Here is a 21,607-nt window from a genome sequence, read left to right as displayed (position 1 = left end):
AAACATTCTCACACAGCAGTGGTGACAGCTGCCATGGTAAAATTGTTGACCAAAGATATATGGACAGTTTGGGCACAGATCCCATTAGCACTTTACATGATAGGTCTTAATTGGAATGTCCGGGTTAATATTGTACAAGAGATTTTAAAGAAATAAAATACGTCAGTCTGCATTGCTTATCAAAACTAGGAAGTGGGGGGTATTAAGTAGTTTGGTAAGTAGTTTTTCTTGTTCTAAAGGAAAATCAGGACGGTTTTACAGGACGTGTGTGTTGCTTTTAAATCTTTGTGTTTGTTTCACATAATCCCAGCTGGCCAGATCCTGAAGTTCTTATTCAGGCAAGATTCTCACTGAAGTTGCAGAAAAGTTTTGTCTGAGTAAAGATGGAATAGCCCTTGGACCCCTGTATTTTGAGTTTGCTTTAAGAGGTACAAAAAAAGAGACAAGGTCAAATTGGGTTCCAGATAGTAATGTAGTGTCTTTAACACTGCCATCCAATGCCCTTAACACTGTCATGCTGTGAGTTACCTGTCAGTTGCAATGCTTCTTATTGGTATTTTAATAAGACACATGGCTTCAAAGGACCACAGTCAAAATTAGAACTATAACTTGCTTTTTTTTTTTTAATTCTAGCAACAAGGAGCTGCCACAACTGTCTACTGTGCCACCGCTCCAGAGCTGGAGGGCCTGGGAGGAATGTACTTCAACAACTGCTGTCGCTGTTTGCCATCACAAGAGGCCCAGAATGAAGTGACGGCTGCAGCCTTGTGGGAGCTAAGCGAGAGACTGATCCAAGAACGAATTGGCAGGCAGTCCAAATAACAGGGAGCTTTTGTAAGGATCAAAACACACACAGTATGTGCACACTAGAAAACTGCCAACTCTGGAGCCTTTCCAATCTTATCATCTCGAGGGTTTCCATATACCGCAGATACAGATTAGCTAGTGTTAAATGAAATAATATCGGTCACAACGTAGTGAAAACAGCTAAGTACTAATGGAAAGTGGGGAATACTGTGGGTTAAAGGGACAATATTGCTTTCTGGGGTTTAGTTAGTCTTGGTTCTCTTTCTTTTGGTTATAGCCCATTGAGTGTAATTCAAGGAGGCATCTTTTGAGTTATTTTAGAAGAGCAATGCAGAGTATATTTCTTGATGCTTTGATTAATGACTACATGGATAGCCCCAAAATAACACGGGATCTCCTCTGTATTGTGGTAATTATTTGCTGTTAGGCCTTATGCACTGATCAGGGGATGATGGCACGGTTTATTCTTTTCCCTACTAAGTTTTTATTGGGTGTGGCAAATAAAAAACAAAATTAATAGTAATAAAGAAAGAAAGCTTCTCTGCCCTTGGCCGCTGGCTGCAAATATAACTGTGCTGTCTAGAAAAGGAAGGTGCAAGAAGACATTTGAACAGAAATGATAAAGTCAGATTTACTCCACTGTTAATCATTAAATACGCAGGTTTTCCTTAAAAGATTATAATAAAAGGTATGTTGCAAACCATTCCCTAAATATTGTTGCTTTAGGAAAAGATGATGGTGTCTCCTTAAGAACACACCGGGTGTAATCAGGGGTTTAAAAGTTGTTCCTTCCATTTCTTGGTTCACAGTTTTAAAGAGTTTGTTTTGTTGTCTTTGAAGGTTCACAGTTCTCCAGATACTGCATCCTGTTCAAAATTTCTTTTTTTCTTTCAATTTAAATTTAGTAAAAGAACATGCTTGAATATTGTCACCTGAAGAGAAAGTTTGTCTTGTTTCTGCAAATGTTTTAGTTCCATTTTTTTTTTTAGAAAAGAAAACTTGAGGAAAAATAAAGAGCTTCTTGTCGATGCCATGAAAATGCTGTTTTTTTTTTCTTGTTTCTTTGAGTTCATATTTTGTTTTTTGTGCTTTGTAGCTGTCTTCATGCCAAAAAGTTGTCTTAAGCCATCAGCATTCCAGCATCACTTTTCTATAAACAAAACAGAAATAAAGATTGTAAATAGAACTTTAGTTCACCCCATTACTATTCATGTTATTGATAATTGTTCTGTCTTCTATGAGTTTCCTCCTCTATATTCATGAAGTGGCTTAGGTTTGATTGGCTGGTGGATGGGTGTTAAAACCTAACAGCACACTGGTCAGAAATAAATAGCCTTGTTTCCTCCCATCATAATAAATGCCCATTTTAATAATAATAATAATGCACTTTGTTTTGAGTGCTTTTATTTTCAACTTGTGTGTAATCCAGTCCAGGATACAGAAGACTAAAACATTGAAGCACTGCACAAGGCCTAGAAAGGGCATTAGAGATGCCCCCCCCCCCTTTTTGTGCCCATGTACAGACACTGATTACATTCCTTGAGAACAAGCCTAGCACCAGCTGTAGACATGGGGAGCTGAAGATGGGGGGGTCTTGCCCGCCTTCTACACCAACCGGCAGAGCTGGCCCTATATGGGGAAGCAGATGGTACACCTTTTCAAAGGGTGTGGCAGCAACCACACTCTCCCAGTTGTATTTTGCCCAGCTCAGGTTCATCCCCAGACCAGTTCTCCAGCCCCCATATCATTGCCTGCCTTCATTTCCCAGACTGGTCCCAGAAGAACTGATGGTTCTTGGCTGTTTCTCTACCTGTGTCATGACCATCCCAAAGGGGCTATGCAGAGTATAGGAACTCCATATTGAGGTCATGCAGTATTTATAAACCTTGCATAATCCACAAAGTACATGGAAATAGCTTTCAGTAAGTAAATAATTCTACCCCTTCCCCACAAACTATTTGAAGGCATCAATCTTCATCAAGGCCACTATAAGTTTGGTGTTAGGGCAAGTCATTTTGGAGTTATGTGGGCCAGAACAAACATGAGGAAAATAGTCTAGACGTGTGATCACCTCATTTTTTAGTGCTTCATATTTCCCAAATGCCTTATCCAGTTTGCATCAAATTTTTCACATAAATTAAACCCTAGCATTAAATCATGCCTGAAAATTTTCAGAAAGATGGGTTTAGTTTTGGAAAAATTGAGTTCTGGAGAGGGTCAAAACCATGATTTAAATGGACGGCTACTTATCAGGGGGATAGAAACTAAGTAGCTTCTGTCACATACTATCCTAACAATTGCATTGGCTTTCTAGTTCCTGGCAAAAAGGAGCAATCCAATAGAATACTAACAGAACTAAGATAACAGAGAAACACGGTGTCATAGGATGACATTTCTGGGTAAGTTATGAGGTGTAATTAAACATTATTGAGTGCACTGATATTCTTCCTAAGGCCTTGGGCCTTACACTCCCACTTAGGCAGACATTAATAACTAATAATGCACACCCTGTCGTTCTTCACTGCTGAAATATTGTATGCTTTTATGAGAATTTGGTACTCAGAAAGATTGCCTTCCTTCAAAGGATATCTGTTTTACCTCTATATAGTGGTCCACATTGGAGAGAAAAGCTTGTTTTAATCTCAAAGATAGCTATATCCGTCATCAGTATGAAGGCACTGCCATGCATGTACTCTGCTGAACAGGTTCATCTGACACCTATGCCTATGGTTAACAAATGCTTAATGACACTAATATGTTAGTGTATCCAGAATTTGGATGTCAACCTTTTTTTCCTAGTCAAAGATTGAATTTTTTTCCTCTCTGTTTTCTGAGCAAAGCAAGTCCGTGTAAAAATAAACTTCCTTTTTGTTTTTCCTAAAGCAAAGGGCATTCTGTTGGCCCCAAGTGGCAGAGCATCAGTGCAGGGCACTGGACTTGATGACCTCTCAAGATCCCTTCCAACCCTACACACATGCACACTTATAAATAGGCGGGCTAGCAGCACATAAAGAAGGTGCAAGGAGGATTCAAAAGGAGCAAACATTTTTAAAACATGATCTCCATGTTGATGAATGATAATTCTAAGCCATTGGCTTTGAAAATTGTACTGTATGCTGGTATAAATTTTGATGCCGCTGCAATCAGCTTTATTTATTGACCAGGTTATATTTTTTTCCAGATGATTTACTGAAATTGATGTATACTTAACTAATTGTAATGAACACTGGAATCCATCTGTTAGGGAGTAAGATTTGCAGACAAGTGCTCTTAGGTCAAATACAAACTCTATAGACTTTAACTCAAATTATGCCAGCAAAACAAAAAAAGGCCTGAATACAGAAAAATAGATGGTTTTACTTATACTTTTGGAAACCAGCCAGCATGCTTTTTGCAAACACCTGGTAGTGTTAATAGGCACTTTCCATTTACCGCCATAAAAACACATATAAAAGGGGATAAAAAAGGGGAAATGTATTGATAAATATGTACCAATTTATTTGCTACGATTTTCTGATGTAGGGGCAACCAAGAGGCTATAAACCGGAACACTTTCTACCGCCATAATGAAGAACTGTTCACATGCGGTTCTACCTTTTTCCTATTCTTTCATTCTGAGGTCAACGTGTCCCTTTTCAATCATATGATATGTTGGGGAAGAATCAATATAGCGTTTGTAAAGGGAAATCAGGCCTCGCCACTCTATTAGGGGTTCAAGTATGTGAACAAGGGTGATCCAGTGGATATAGTGTGCTTGGACCTTCAGAAGCCTTTGCCAAGGTGCCATATCACAGGGTCTTTAAGCAGTTCTGGGATAAGAGGGAAGGTCTTCTCATGGCAGATTAAAAGATAGGAAACAAAAGGTAGAAATAAATAGTTTTCACAGTGGAGAGAGGTAAATAGCAGCGTTCTCCCAAGGATCTGTACTGGAATCACTGCTACTCTGCGTATTCATAAATGATCTGGAAAGGGTGGTAAAGGTGCAGACAATATAAAATTACTCAAGATAGTTAAATCCAAAACTGACTGTGATGAGTTACAAAGGGATCTCACAAAACTTGAGTCTCTAATCTGGAGTTTTGTTGCCCAAAGTCAGTGCTGATAAGTGTAAAGTAATGCACATTGGAAAACATAATCCCAACTATACAAACAAAATGATGAGGATTAAATTAGCTGTTGCCATTCATGAAACACATCTTCGTGTCATCTTGGATAGTTCACTGCATTTTTGCCTGCTGCTGCACACTGAGCAGATGTTTTCAAACAGCCTACTGGGAACTATTAGGAAAGGGATTGATAAGAAGACAATAAATATCAAAATGCCACTATATAAACCCATGGTGTGCCCACACCTGGTATACTGTGTCACCCCCTTCTCAAAAATATATTAAATCTGGGGAAAGTTAAAGAAGGGCAACAAAAATGATTAGGGGTATGGAACAGCTTCCTTATGAGGAGTGATTAAAAAGATTGTGGTCATTTTAGAAAAGAGATGACTAAGTGGAGATATGATAGAGGTCTATAAAATAATGACTGGTGTGGAGAAAGTGAATAAGGAAGTGTTAATTAGCCCTTTATATAACACATGAGCTAGGGGGTCACCCTATGAAATTAATAGGCAGCAGGTATAAGACAAAAAAAGAGGAAGTACTTCTTCCCACAATGCACAGTCAACTGGTGGAACTCATAGACTTGGCCTCATGACATCCTCTGGCAATAACTGGACTAAAAAAAGAATTAGCTAAGTTCATGAAGGATATATCTATCAATGGCTATTAGCCAGGATGGTCAGGGATGCAACCCCATGCTCTGTGTGTTCCTAAACCTCTGAGAGAGTGGGGACTGGATGATGGGATGGCCCACTTGATGCTTGCCCTGTTTTGTTCATGCCCCGTGAAGTATATGGCATGAGCCACTATTGGAAGCAGGATACTGGGCTAGATGGACCGTTGGTCTGACTCAGTATGGCAGTTCTTAGGTTTTTACCCATCCCTGATAAAAGTAATTGGCAAAATGGCTAAGCATGCAAAATATGTTCTTATGTGAACATAATTCACCTGCTGATAGATGATTGCAGTTGCTGTGATCATCTGCAGCAGGTGAGTAAGCAACCTCCTCTGACACCAAAGAACTGGCCGGAAGCGTGCATCAGAGATCAGGTGAAATCCTGGCCCCACTGCCATCAGTGAAGCCAGGATTTCATCCATGTCCAGTAGAATGAAAGAATTAGTACTGTGGTACACCTGAAACCTACTTGCAACTCAAAGCATGTAAGTACCAGGAACGAACACATAAGTGGTTCTCCAGTGGCCACAATGTCTTGGTTTGCTTAGCTTTTTTTAAAGGGAACAGAAGACACATTTAATCTCTCCTGCGGCCAGGTAAGTGATTATATTAGAGAACGTCCTTCCAGCAACACTGCAATAATTTGACAAGTCAAGGTTGAATAACTCTTTGTCAAGGGGTTAAGCTCATGACCTTTCAAGCCAAGACACTTATACGAACCAGTTTACCACTGGAATGATCAATATCAGTAAGTGAGAAAGTCTAGCCCGATCTTCTTTTGTACTTTGGTATCGCTTGTGGCTTTCGCATTGATAATTATATCTGGCTGGGAAAAAATTGCCTGTACATTTCACGCTCTGTATTTGTCTTGACAACATTCTATAGGATTACAGTGTCATAATTTCAATGGCAGCCTATCAGCATTTCATAGTGTGCATATATACTGAATTTACACTACAATTGTTATTTCTCCATATGTATGTTTATTATTTATGGTCCATTTAAAAAATCTTTGCCAAGATTCATGGCACAACTCGCTGCAGTTTCTAATCAAACACGGTAAAAAAACTGACACTTTTCATTCCAGGTCTGTTGCCTGGTTTAAGTATGTATTGTACTTCAATTTAAGTATGTTTCTGGCTTGGTATGTATTTTTTTTTCCAGTCAGGGTTCCCAAACGACAGTGAAAGCTGAGGACATGATGCCTTATTGGAACACATCTTTTGGAGTCAAGGAGCACTGAGATTGTAAAACAGCTTAGAAATGCTACAGTAGCACTTGTTAATAAATACTGTAGTTACATGTTTGTAGTGGTTTCCATCCCAAAGTGTTTTATGAATAGGATTGACTTGATCCATTTCTGAAGTTCAGTCACCTCTGAGATGGGATGTGGCAACTGTTTGAAAGCACTACACAACAGATTAGGAGGAGAAATGAAAAGTAGTGGTCTTTAGATCTATGCCAACTGAACATTCAAATGGGCCTCACGCTGCATGTAGCTACCCATCGTTGTGAGCAGAACATCATCCCTATACCTAACCATCCTACAGTCCTAGCCAAGTCTAGAACCAGCTTGCAGCAGAATTAAATTCTCGACCTGGTTCTGGTATCTCTATCTACGGCCCACTTGGAAAGTTGTTTTATGGCTCTTCCGCTTTACTTGGCTTGGCCATCTCAATAGCCTTTGCACATTTTGTGTGTCTGATTGGCTTGAGTACAAAGCCAGATCAAGTTCCAAGGTACCAAAAGCCAGCATGTTACCCAGTAATGGAAGGAGACAGCTGAAGTATGCAGCATACTGCAGAGGTGAATCCCAGTGGCAGTGGGCCTCCTATGACTGGTTAGTGAGCTTGTCATCTAGGCTTGGGACCCTCTGCTCCACTGCCTGCCTGCCTTTGGCACAGTCACTCACTATTGTGAGAATCTTGACACATAATATTAAATTCTCAAATATTTTTATTGCATTTCCCTGGCCCCACTGCCAAATAACTGTGCAAGCAGCTGTCCTAACTGTGGACTTTAACCCTCGTCCCATTCACGCGCACACATACTCACCGCCTCTCGTCTGACTTTATCAGCTAAAAAATGAATTGTCTCCATCCTTTTGCCTTCTGGCCTGCAGACCTTTGCTAACAGACTATGAGAGGACAAAGTCACAGGTAGGGGAGTCCAGCGTGAACAAAGCTGGATGAGCCCCTCAATGTATTTTGTTGCATAAGGCCCAGCAAAACCTAGGCCTGTCCCTGTGAGCAAAGGACTACCATGCTGAACAGCACCGAGCCTGAATGGAAGTGCTAAGACAGTGGTTCTCAAACGTTTGTACTGGTGACCCCTTTCACAGAGCAAGCCTCTGAGTGTGTCCCTCCCCCCAAATTAAAAAACACTTTTCTGTATATTTAATAACCTCATGACTCTCTGAGGGGTCCCGACCCCTAGTTTGAGAACCCCTATGCTAAGAGTATTAGAATATTCTGACTCAGTCACAGCTGGGGTGCATGTGCATTACTTCAGATAGCCTCATACAGAGCAGTGTTTAAGGCAAGGATTTGGGATGCTTGCATTATACGATGATGGGTCTATTCAAAATATGACAGACAGATGGCTAGATGCCTGCTGAAATCCTTCACTGCAGGTCGCTGCATCAAGAGGAAAATAGAGACAGCTCTTTGGGAGAGAGAGTGTATTCCCAGGTACAGTATCTCCCTGTTTTTAACAGTGCTAACCACATGATTTAGTGGATCACTTTTCTTGGGTTTCTCTTTTTTCCAGGTTGTCGCATCAAAAATAAGGTTTGCTGCTTTTACAGAGTGCTTTCCAACTGGGGTTTCATGAATTAGCCCCACGCTTTAAAAGACAAGATTGCTCTGGCAGAGAGAGCAGAGTAGCTGTAAAAGTGTCAAGGTGTTATGAATGTCCTGATGACAGAGCCCAGTTGTTATCTGCTGGGTAGTGAGGGAGGATAGCTAATGATGTGCAGCATGTAAACCCTTTGTTGCTCTAATCCATCTGTGTGGAGGGGAGTGAAAAAGAGGGGAGAAATCCTGGGAAAATTACTTGGACAGCTGGAGACAAAGTGTGTACTGATGGAGTCATCCAGAGGTAGCTGTCAACATGAGCAGTGTTTGCATATAATACAAGGCAACTCACAAGTTTTTTTTCTGGTCTGTGCAAAGAACTTGATTAAAACACAGTATCTTCTTACCAACTGGTCTCCATTTTTAAGTGGGGAATGTGATTTTAATCAATGCGTGGCTGGGTGGCTGTGGTATGCTCTTAACACAGAACAAAGATCAGGCTAAATCTAGCTAAAACAAGATGTACAGATCCCTTTGGAGAATCGGAGTGAAATGGGAAACAGTCATTTTATTAATTCTGCTGTGTTTTATAGACCTTTTATCTGGAACACTGCCTATACAACTTCACTACCTAATTAAAAGGGGCTCATCAATTTGCTGGACAATTGCTTATTAAAATAATAATTTTTAAAATCCCTGAAAATCAGCCACTCGGAGTAAACACAAAAAGTCTGACAATATTAGTTGGGAATCTTATAAAAGAGCTATAGAAATTATATACATCTGCAATTGCCTTGGAGACAAAGTTAGTCCTTTTTTGAATGCTTTTGTGTTGCTGGTTTTAGGTTTTTAAGTCTTATGCATCTTATAAGCAGTTACCTCATGCTTAGAAGACTGTGAACATGGCCTAAATTATGTGCTTTGTTCAGTATATCCAATTCTTACACCCAGCCCTTATCCCCAACCCTCCCCACCATTCCCCTGCCCTTCTCTAGCTTAATCCCCCTTTACAGAGTCCAGGTTGCATAGACTAGCTATATACCTACTTCACTGCAGGGGCCCTCTTGAATCCCTCTCCTGAAAACTTTCAGTCTATAGACAAGACAGACAAAAAGTGGTAGTTAAGACATATTATCATCCCTATTTTACCTAGGCGGCACAGACACTAAGGGACTTGGCCAAGTCACACCAGAAGGTGGTGGCAGAGGCAGAAATTTTGCTTGTGAGATCCAGTCCAATCACAAAGCCATCCTTCCTCTCCATATTGCAGCCTGTGGAGTGTACAAAGGCAGCACATTGCTGTGACATGGGCTACTATTTTGAGTCCCCAGTTATGGAGAAACCTGTTTGCTCTTCCCATGAATGGGTTGATAAGATATGAGAGCACCAGCTTGCCACAAAGAATTGAGGAGAAATGGCCAGCCAGGCACCGTCCTTCATAATTGAGGCCATTCCGGACCTTGATATGTATGTTTCATTGTCTGGTTTTACTCAGCTCAGGAGTTAAAAGTATGCTGCCTAAAATGTATCGCAGTTTCTCAGAGCCGCCTGGACAGACTCTTTGTAGATAAGGGTAGCGCATCTTCCTGTGTGACCATTCCAGTTTTTCCTCTGGAAAGCTGAGGTCTAAATGGCTTCCATCCAATATACCATGGAACATAGCCGAAGGACTGAAAACAAGCACCATACGCAACCGACTGGGGGGGAGAAATGGCCTCCTGAAGCCCTTCAGGCACCCGCAGTAAAAGCTCCACATCTTGTGACTATTGGATTTCACAGTGCAGACTCTGCCAGGAATTGCCTGCAGTGTGCAGAGTTAGCAGAGATTTAACACCAGGCATTTTAGCATTTTGACTTAAATCCAGTATAAACTTCTAAGTGACCTGGCTGAGCTCAGTCTCTCGTGGACAAGGGTCAGCAACGCATCACAAAGCCGCTCAGCCTACAGAACACTCTGGAATAGAACAGTGGTAAACGCGCAAAAGAAGCCTGAAATTTGCCTTCAGTGGGATGGCATTACCTCTCATCTTAGAGAAGACTTTCTCCCTCGCCCACCTAGGGTTGAAGCCAGCTTGGCTTGGGCAGAGAGGAGAAAAGAAAATTACAGTGCACCTAGCCTGCAGACAAACTAGAGGTATTTTCCTTTCAGCAAAGCTGTTCCTTTAAGCTTTACGAGCAGTAGAAATTCATGCATTACAGAGGCATAAAAATGAAAAGGGGGGAATAGTTGCATTAGAATTAAGTACTGGTTTTAATATGACACCTGTCAGACTTATTGTTAAAAATGGGGAGAAAGGCTCCTTTCAGAAATAATAACATTGCAGCAAGGTTAGTTAAAACACAGTGAGTCCTGTCCACAGTTGCAATTAGAAGTTGTTTACTATCTAGCAAAATAGCTCTGCAACATCAATGTTATATGGACATCATGTGTTGTTTCAGTCTTAACTGAAGGCTCAGAGATAATCCTCTGTTCTAATACAGCTCACAGCCAAGCTCGGAGATTCTCACCACAATCACATTACTTTCCTAATGACACTATCACCCAACCAGGGATTAAGTGCTGCTTTACAGGCAATGAATGGCATCACCATGTTTAGGCTGCTAAACAATTAAAAGGTCAATTTACAGCGAGTTAGTGGGGGAAGGCATGACAAGCAATGATAGGTTGTGATAAACAAGAGCTGCCAGAGATCCATATATTCCAGGGCAAATATTTCTGGCAGAAAGCTGTTAAGGGGCATCCTTTTATTTACAGCCAAATGAATTTGTTAGGAGAGCAATCCCCCCCTCTCAAGATGCACTTGCTCTGTTTCCAGTGCAGAACAGGCTGACATTGTTCACACTGCTCTAGTGTCACATCTGCCCTCTGGGCGAGACAATTTTCATACTCATGCCACTGAGCCAAATTTTGTCCTGCAAAGGATGCCAAATGTGGCACGTTATTTGTAAGTCACCACAAAATTAATTTCAATTATGCCTTCAGCCAGATTTCAAACAAAGACTCTAGAGACATAACGGGAAATTAATTTATTAAAAAGCAATAGCTTGATAATGCACATGATGATAGAATAAATGAATATGTTCAATATCTTATAAAACAGTTGGCAATCACATAATAGAGCATTCATTGTCAATTTAGTAGCTTGTCTCATTATACTCAGCAAATAGAAGTAAAATGGTGTATTATTCATGAAGCAACATGCTTTAATTACTTTTAGTGCACATTTATTTTTCTGAATATAATATGAGTTAGATTCATCTATAACTGTAACCTAGCTTATGTATCTTGAAGCAGTAACACAAACTCTAAGAGACATCTTGTGAACACAGTAATCAGTTTCTAGGAAGTATTGCAATATTTCTATGTATTTCTAAAGTACTTGCAATATTTCTATGTATACTATGGAAAAGTATCCTAAAAAGACAAACTGAGATGCCACCCTATAGTAGGATTATATCTGAAACCATTTCAGTTAAGTCTGATATTAAGTTAGCTGATGATTTTATCAGACATCATTTCATGTTTCAGAATTTGATGTTTTTACCTGCCATAAAACTAAAAAAAACGAAACAAAACTAATAATGTTTAACTGAAATCTTCCTGTTAACACACCCCTCTAACTTAATTTGGTATGAAGGTCTCACAAACCAGGGAAGGTCAGGTAAAGTCCACTGCTCATTTCAATTAAAATGTCTTCCAGGATTTATAAGTAGTAAACTGATCTCCTGCCTATATTTACAGGTTTCCTACAAGCCAGCCCTTCTACTACTAAGTACAGTGTTGTAGCACGTTGTTGATTTCCATGTACAAAAAGCTCCATAAAATAAGATGACTTAAAAATACAATTAAAGTCTAAATCTTTACACCCATTAACATTTAGGGTCCATTACCTTACTTTGTCTCTTGCTATATTAAATGCTAGGATGTTTTGCTCTTGGGCTATAATATTTCATTCTGGTTCTATTTATAAAACAAATGTAATTTAGCTACCGGTAAATCTTGGGTATAATTGGTTAGCAAGTATCTGCTACCATGTAATAACTTTGAGCTATAGGATTTTTTTTCTCCTGTTCTTCTCTTCTTTGTCCTTCCGGACTCATGCACAGGGGCAAGTCAATGGCACTAGACATATTACAAATACCTAGACTGACATGATTGATCAAGCCTTCCTCTAAGAGCTGCCGTACTGGATATCATCCTGAAGCTGATGCCCATCCCACTTGGTAGGATTGCTACAGAAGAGCTCTGACTGAGGTACACCTGGCTTCCTCCCCACATAACAGTAAAATACCATGGGCCAGCACAAGGTCTATGCGGCCTTTAAGTCTGACAAAATCCCTATTTTGAGATCTTGCATGAGACTGAAGTCATGTGTGGCCCTTTTCCTGGCCCTCTGCCCGAGGAGAATTAAACTCCCATGTTGAATTATGTTCGCCTCACAAACACGGGACTGGTTCTGGCGTGAAATATGCCCAGTGCAAACACCATGACTTACACTCTGTGATAAAAGTTGCAAAAGGTATAAATCAGGGCAGCATTTGACCCCTGAGTGTAAAGTGACATTTTAGTTTGAAAGATGTCTGAAGCATGGTAGCACAATTATGACTCCTTTTCCCCAGTCCTCACTAAACCGGTTCTAGACTAGTTTTTATTGGTCACCAAGGATGAGTTTCTAAGGTTTTTAGATTCAGAAATTGGGGTAATAGCATTGCAAGGGCATGGCCCCGTTTCCTTCCTAATCCTGATTTCAGTTCCCATTAGTAACCTGAAGCCAGAGCTGTTTAATCCTTAATTCCTAGCACAATTAACATCTCATATTCAGGAGGATTTTTTGAAAGGAGATCTGTCCCAGCTAGGTCAGCCGTAGATAGCTTTTTTACTAAATGAGGTGATAGTCTGCGATAGTCTAAGTCAAAGACAGTAATACTTTGTTTAATGGGGCAATAGAGCAGAGAGTCTGCTCCGGTCTGATGGAGTAAGAGTCAACACCCTAGCAATTAGAGTTAGTGAGAGATGCAAGTTCACAAACTCTCAAGCTATTAATAAACAGTGTGAGTAATTCTACAGGATTTGATGTAAGGCTGAGACAGCATCTTCAGGAGAGGAAAATACAAATAATACCAGGGAAGCCAAGAAGAAGTGAAAATTCTTTCAATATACATCATTGAGGATAAATGGCCAGATTTTTCTGCACTTGGCCTGTTTTTGTGGGGGGGGGGTGTCAATTTGTGTCCACAAATAACTACAGCCACATTTGCGCCCACAATTCATTGCAGGAGCAAAATACCAGTGATTAGGTGACTGCCTGTCTGTGCCCACAAATCTCAATTCGATGTTTGCCTAATATCTGCACCCTCAATTATTATGGGTGCAAAACTGTATGTACACAAATGACAGCTGTTTGAGAGTCAACTAAGAATCTCCTCTCCTTTGTTAAGTTCTTTTTCATATTCTATACAATCCTATTGGGCCCAATTCTCCATTACATCCCGGCAGTTTTGCACTGCTCCACCTGACCAAAGATGTGCTAAAGCCAGTTTATACAGTCAGTGGAAGATACCCCCTCCCACCCCAGCACAGGAGAACCCCAGGAAGTAGTTCTACCTAGTCACTAGCATAACAGGCATAGATGGGGAAAAGGAGCTGTGACCAGATTTACCATATCCCCTCTTTAATCTCCAGTTGCTGTCTTGGGGGCAGTTGGCAGATTATGTGAAATAGAGCAGTGCATCCATCTGGTTGTAATTTATACTGGGGATAAAACTGCGATGAAGATGGTCCCAGATTTGCGGGGATTGCCAAGGTATCTTAAAACCACAACCCTTGCAAACTGGGCTAAACCCTTGATTCAGTAAATTGCGCACATATAACACTTAACATTAAGCAGGTGAGCAGGCCATTGAAGTCGATGGAACTATGTACTTGCTTAAAGATAAGCATATGCTTTACTGAATCAGGGCCTGAATGCTCCTTGGCAGTAGCAGAGAATCCAGCCTATTCTTATTACTTTGAAGTTAAACATTTCTTTTAAAGTGTTTCCACTTAGAGTATATAAACCTTACAGCTCCCGCTTGAATTTTACAGTATTTATATACAGAAAATAACTGCCTTGATTTTTCTTTAAAATAAAGCAAATGGCTTGACAGTACATCTATTAAGGTATAACCAATCAAACTACACAACTCTCTCTGGCAAATCGGTCAGTGCTTTGAATGGGAGAGAAAAACCAACAGCCCTTTTTCCAGAACACAAACCACATTCTTTGCCCCAGTGGTCTTATTGGCGGTTTAATCCATATGTTTACTGCACTTTGAATGAAATACAATAGTTCTGCCTCAATACCCTGATTAGTCTTAATTTCTTAATTTTTATATTAGTCCCCTGGTTTTTGAACCCTTTAGCAATTTGTACAGTTTGTAATGTTCAAATCCTTTCATAATTTCAGGACAACTGTTCTCACAAATATAATGATAGCTGAAAATGTACATAATACAAAATATATTTTGTGACTCTTCTCTTGAACAGACTGTTTTTATTGCATTTTTTTCTTTCTTACTAATGACTAAATTTTGAATCACTAGGAATCTAAGAGCTGCTAATAGCATTTCGGACATAATTCTTATACTCATTTTCTGGACTTGAGTCTTTCATTCCCATAAAATTAGCGTGGCCTTTCACAGATATTTTCATAGTTACACTACTTTCTTCTTTACTGTACCAGAAATATGACCCATCTTAAACAACTCTCTATCCTGTTTTCCTTTGTTGAAGACAGAAGCCAAAGGGCTTGTGAACAATGTCACTTCTTTATAATCGGTGTCCAAATTCACATTAACATTTTTCACTGGCTTTCTGCTTTCTCTTGTTGATTTCTATATTGTGACTATATTTAAGGAATCTTACATTGTTCCATGATACATTCTCTTATATTTGATACCCCACATATAATTTTCTTGCCTAACTAGCCTTTCTGATACAGATTTCTAAATCACCCACCCTATTTAATGTAAAGAAACCTAGGGTCAATGCAACATTAACACTAAGAAAGCATGAACTCAGAAATCAGATTTCAGGTTGAAAGGTCAACATTATACTTGTTCTCTTATTCTTATGCCTGAAAATATGGTCTTTCCTTATAGTAATATACATTATGTGTCAATTAATACAAATATATAATACAAATTGGACTTTCTAATGCAACCTTAACTAGCAGTAAGTTACAGTAGAATCCTTAGAGATTTCAGACTTGGCTTGATTTTATAGTCTCTATGAGATCTACAAAAGAGGTCTTGTGTGGAAAAAAACAAGTTTCCTACTTCTAGAAATGTATTAGCACTTTAGTTTCTTTATGGATTTATCTCAGTTGATGAAGACATCACTTCTCCTTAACGTGAGGCCTTGGCACCTAGCATCAAGAACTGACTGAGGAGATAGCTGAGCCATTAGCCATTAGCTTCAAAAAGGCATAGAAGATGGGTGAGATTCCAGAGGACTGGAAAAGGGCAAATATAGTGCCAATCTACAAAAAAGGGAATAACAGACCAGTCAGCTTAACTTCAGTACCTGCAAAGATAATGGAGTTAATACTTAAGCAATCAATTTGCAGACACCTAGAAGATAATAAGGTGATAAGTAACAGTCAGCATGGATTTGTCAAGAACAAATCATGTCAAACCAACCTAATAGTTTTCTTTGACAGGTTAACAAGCCTTGTGGATGGGGGGACGTGATAGCTGTGGTATAGCTTGACTTTAGTAAAGCTTTTGATAGTTTCACATGACCGTCTCATAAACAAACTAGGGAAATGCAACCTAGATAGAGCTACTCTAAGATAAGTGCATAAATGGTTGGAAAACCATTCCCAGAGAGTAATCATCAGTGGTTCACAGTCAAGCTAGAAGGGCATATTGAATGGGATCCGCAGAGATCAGTTCTGGGTCTGGTTCTGTTCAGTATCTTCTTCAATGATTTAGATAATGGCATAGAGAGCACAGATAATACCAAGCTGGGAGGAGTTGCAAGTGCTTTGGAGGATATGATTAAAATTCAAAATGATCTGGACAAACTAGAGAAATGGTCTGAAGTAAACAGGATGAAATTAATTAAGAACAATGCAAAGTACTCCACTTAGGAAGGAAAAATCAGTTGCACACACACAAAATGGGAAATGGCTGCCTAGGAAGGAGCACTGCGGAAAGAGATCTGGGGGTCATAGTGGATCATAAGCTAAATATGAGTCAACAGTGTAACACCGTTGCAAAAAAAGCAATAATCATTCTGGGCTATATTAGCAGGAATGTTGTAAGCGAGATACAAGAAGTAATTCTTCCACTCTGCTCCATGCTGAATAGGCCTCAACTGGAGTACTGTGTCCAGTTCTGGGTGGCATATTTCAGGAAAGAGGTGGTCAAACTGGAACAAGTGCAAAGAAGAGTAACAAAAATGATTAAAGGTCTAAAAATCATGTCCTGTAAGGGAAGATTGAAAAAATGGATTTGTTTAGTCTGGAGAAGAGAAGACTGAGAGGGGACAGGATAATAGTTTTCAAGTACATGAAAGGTTGTTACAAGGAGGAGGAAGAAAAATTGTTCTCTTTAACCTCTGAGGATAGGACAAGAAGCAAATTGCAGCAATGGCAGTTTAGGCTGGATATTAGGAAAAACTTCCTAACTGCCAGAGTGGTTAAGCACTGGAATAAATTGCCTAGGGATACTGTGGAATCTCCATCATTGGAGATTTCTAAGAGCAGGTCAGACAAACACCTGTCAGGGATGGTCTAGCTAATAGTTGGCCTGCCCTGAGTGCACCTCTCGAGGTCCCTTCCAGTCCTATGATTCTATGATATCTGTGAAACATATCTGATATACTTCTATATCTTTCTAGATGTGTCTGGAGGCCAATGTTTAGGAATCTCTGGATACCTTTATTGTCCCTAACTTATCTTCTCTCCAAACTAGCTCTACTCTGCCAATTAGAATATTTATGTTACTTCTATCTGCAGCTTCAGTATCATACCTTATTAGTAGGCACATTATGGAAAGCCATTTTTGTTTAAAAAGAAAAGAGAAGCTCTCTAAGCCTATCAGTGATGTTCCATGTGGACATGTTAAAGCCGTTACAGAAGAAGGGTAACAACTGGTGTTAGAGAAATGAGATCAACCTCTTGTATTTGTGCATGGTGGATATTTATAGTATCAAGAGCGGGATTTATTAAAAGTGCATGCCAATATATGGAATACTGCTTGTGGTCCAGTGAGCGTGGTCCTTTTACAGAAATGGCTTCCCAGGTGTCCACTGAGTCTTTTACTGACATTAGTACCTTCTATAGTCATATCGTATCTGGCTCCACAGCTTCCTCCATCATTATACTTCTGTGTTCTGTGGGCCTGTTCTCAGACCCACCCACACTGATATCTGCAGTCAAAAGCCTCACTGGACATAATTATTTCATTCACCCCTTTAGTGTATCGCCTCCCTCCTTTTCACAGTTACTGCACTTCATGAAATCCTGTTTTTCCAGCACTATGCCTCCAATGCACTCCTCCTACAACATGCATCTTTAGCATCCTTTTCTGCTGTCACTACTGGCTGGAAGTCTAAAACCTACCATATGACATCAGTGAACTGCTCATATTCATTGATCTTCTTGAGCAGATCCACCTGTATCTCTGAATCTGCTAGCTGACTTTTCAAGTAATGGGAAGAATCCCTCGGGATAACCACATCATTGTCTCCTCCTGGCTCCTCATCAGAGTTACTTGCTCTTGCTCTTCTGAATGGGGGAATAGCAAGAAAGCTGCCTTCCACTCCATTCTCTTGCTAAGCTTTCTAGATAGCCACAGACTCTTCCAAGGTAATTATTATGGAGTTATTTCTATATGGGGGAGAGGTTAAACTTAGAGCATGATCATAAATTCATAAGCCAGGAACTTTATTGGAAGATCTCTGACCATATGACCTTTGATTTTTAAACTGTTTCATAACTTCAAGCATCATTACCACATAATGTACCAGAATGCGCAATTAGTGTGAGTGTAATTACATACAGTGCAATATTTATAATGTGTTGAATGCAGCTGTTTCATGCCTTTGTATGCTCTGAATAATAATGGAATTCAGGTTTGATTGTTGATTTAAAAATACTTTTAATATTTCAGTACAGATACAGCTAAACAACAAATTATGTAAATATAACATGGGACTAAATCAATTGGCATACAACATGAAGCTATCTATCCGTCCTCCATAGGCTTTTCTATAGCACCCATCACGTAAGCTATATGAAAATGAAACTATTTATTTATTTAGAATTAAATACTAAAAAGGCTGTTATCCAAGTGTCTAGTCATCCAAACACACTATTAATACACCTCTACCCCGATATAATGTGGTCCTCGGGAGCCAAAAAATCTTACTGCGTTATAGGTAAAACTGCGTTATGTCGGTAGAGAAGGCTCCTGGTCCCCTGACCGCCCTCCCGAGACCCTCTGCCTCTTATCCAACCCCTTGGCCCAGCATCCTTAACACGCCACTCAGAACAGCGTCAGAGCCGTCCCTAGAGAGGTGCAGGGCCCAGGACAAATCAGCCTCCCTGCTAGTCTCCTCACCGTCCGCCGAGTGCTCCCACCCACTTGGCCACTGCTTGCCTCCTCACCCCCCCGTACCCGCCTGCCTGCCTGCCACTCGCCTTCCCGCTAGTCTCCTCACCATCTGTCCGGCGCGTCTCCCCGTGTCCGCCCGACCACCACTCTCCTGCTTGCCGTCTTCCCACCCACCTGCCTCCTCACCCCGCTCCTGCCTGCCCGCTCACCTCTCCAATCGCCTCCTCACCCGCCTCCCATCCGCCTCCCACTCTTAACATGCTGCTCAGAGCAGCGTGTCGGAGTCAGACACGCTGATATGCTGATCCGCTGCAGCGCGCAGCCCCGCTCCCCCAGAGTGCTGCTTTACCGCGTTATATCCAAATTCGTGTTATATCGGGGTAGAGGTGTAATATGATAATTAAGCAACATCTCAACCACCTACAAAAATTCCTTTCTGCCTCTTTATCATTCTGAGAAGCCATTTTGGCCCCTTCCAAAAACCCTGTGGAACAGATGTGTTTTGCAGACTAGGAAGATCATCAAACATGGGTTAATTCACACTAAAGTGAGGAGTGAATAGAGGTGGGTGAAATTTTTTAACCTAAACACTTTTGGGTGAAAAATGCAGACACTAAAACATTTTTTGCAAATTCATGTTGATTTTGCTGAATTGTTTTGTCTGGGGGGAAAAAAAATCTGAAAAACTCAAAATGAGAATCTCTGGTGTTACGGCTTAGTCCAGAAAAGCACTTAAGCATGTGCTTAACTGTAAGCATGTGAGTAGAGTCACCTATTTCAATGGGACTACTCATATGCTTAAAGTTAAGCATGTTCATAAATGCTTTTCTGACATTGTGGCCAGAGAGCTCAGTATACAAGATAAAGCCCTTAATAACATAACACCTTAAAATAGAATCTTGAGTATAATGGATTAGAAATGGTCATACTTAAAAAAACCTCTATGAAACTACAAAAATGTTGTAAAGCCAACATTTTTGAGACATTTTCCTATTGTTTGCTGCTGACAATGATATAACGAAATATCTGCCTTCTTTTCAAGTGGAACGAAATGGAAATAGCATCTGTCCACAGAATCAATTTAAAAACTATCTTCACATATACTCATAAGATGGCTATTTCCACTTACTAAAGCCTTGCACGTGTTTAAAAAAACATACAAGTGTAGTAGTTAACGTCCATCACCCAGCAGAACTCAAGCCCAAAAATATGAGCTGAAAAGGGGACATCAGTCTGAATGGACAGGAGGAAAACTATGCTAGCTGATTTCCGTGGGTTACTTCATTATTAATCTCCTTCCTTCCACTTATTTTAATGCTCACAAGTCTCCAAAAGAGTCTCTCTTAAAGACACATTATGTTTTAGACAAACTTTTAACTGAGTTTTACTCCCTTTTTCACTCTATGTTCCTTACTATCGTGATCATTTATTCGCTTCAGTTCTATGCAAAACAGGAGTCAGTGCTTTGAACCATGAACTAGGGAGGACTTAAACCTGGACTTGGTGGCTCTGGCATTCAGCTGAGTCCCAGGGGTCGTGCATTCCGTCTCCAAGGAGAACAGTACTAGGTGGCTATATTTCTTTTGCTGACTCCCAGCTGGCCCTAAGGTGCTGTGTTAACTGGCTACGAGCAAAAGGGTAGGTGGCTAAGGGAAAGGTTAAAAACTGGAGTTGAATGGAATACATGGGAAGTTAAATAATCAGTCTATGTTTATTTGGTGAACTGGAAAGTGACTGAGATCTTTCTCAAACATACTGGGTATCTTTTGGATAGATGTTGCTGTAACGCTGCTGTCTCGTCTCTTTGTGCATGTTCTTGTGAAGGTTATAGATTTGGCAGTGACAAAAGCTGAAGCCTTCTATTAATTCACCTACCAGGTTTGGTGCAGGCAGCTGCACTGCATACTTCTGCCACGACCCTACCAGTGACCTTCAGTCTGCACGGAGGGGAGGAGAGGGGAGAGGAGGGAAGGGAAGCGAAGGGAGAGGAGGGGAGGGGGGGGAGGGCTGGCAGCTCAAATTCAGTAACCACACCAGCTTAATCTTAGATGCAATTGTCAGTTACTCAGGAGTAAGGAACTGTGGTTTTGTGACTTAAATCATTGTCCCTCTCCCAACTGAGTGAGCTGAATCCAAACAAACAGCCTTTCTCAGTCACCAGAAATTCTGGCTTGTAAAAACCAAATCAGTTTACCCGAAGAATCAGGCAGCTTGACTGGATTTACCCAAACAAAATACACCTCATTTAGTAGTTAGTCACAGACCTGCTGATCAGACAGACTTCCAGCTCTGTGAAAGGAAGACTGTTTCCTAGGATTTTTATATTTAACCTTGAATTTTATTCCTCAATGCATTTTTAATGTTAATATACAAGTTTCATTAAAAAACTCTCTGCTCTATTGTTTCTGTGGATTCTTCCCCTAAAAGACTGTTGTTGATATTATTTTCATTTCTTCAGTCATAAGTGAAGCATCTATATTATAATAATACATGCATTTTCAATTAGCTGATGAGTAATTTTGGGGAATTCTGTAGGTAGGGGTCTACCAAATTCACAGTCCATTTTGGTCAATTTCATAGTCATAAGATTTTTAAAATCACAAATTTCATTATTTCAG

At 40.3% G+C, this 21,607-nt stretch overlaps 2 protein-coding genes across 3 annotated transcripts in view; one reads left to right on the top strand and one right to left on the bottom strand.

The window, feature by feature from the left end:
• Window positions 1-1,846, top strand: part of WWOX (WW domain containing oxidoreductase) — a 696,419-nt gene extending 694,573 nt beyond the window's left edge. The window contains exon 10 of one of the 2 annotated variants that reach the window (XR_007769336.1): window positions 634-721. Coding sequence is in view for 1 of the 2 variants with exons in the window: in XM_050922872.1 (XP_050778829.1) it covers window positions 634-822 (189 nt within the window). In the remaining variant the exon portion in view is untranslated. Of the gene's footprint in view, window positions 1-633 lie in introns of both variants that reach the window. The other variant, XM_050922872.1, reaches the window with a different exon arrangement.
• Window positions 1,847-1,858: 12 nt separating this feature from the next.
• Window positions 1,859-21,607, bottom strand: part of MAF (MAF bZIP transcription factor) — a 231,737-nt gene continuing 211,988 nt past the window's right edge. The window contains exon 3 of the mRNA XM_050922888.1: window positions 1,859-1,957. The gene's annotated coding sequence lies outside the window, so the exon portion shown is untranslated. The remainder of the gene's footprint in view (window positions 1,958-21,607) is intronic.

The sequence above is a fragment of the Gopherus flavomarginatus genome, chromosome 14, assembly GCF_025201925.1.
Source record: "Gopherus flavomarginatus isolate rGopFla2 chromosome 14, rGopFla2.mat.asm, whole genome shotgun sequence".
Taxonomy (NCBI): domain Eukaryota; kingdom Metazoa; phylum Chordata; order Testudines; family Testudinidae; genus Gopherus; species Gopherus flavomarginatus.
The sequence above is the reverse complement of the archived record's forward strand: the minus strand, read 5'-3'. Positions and strand labels throughout refer to the sequence as shown.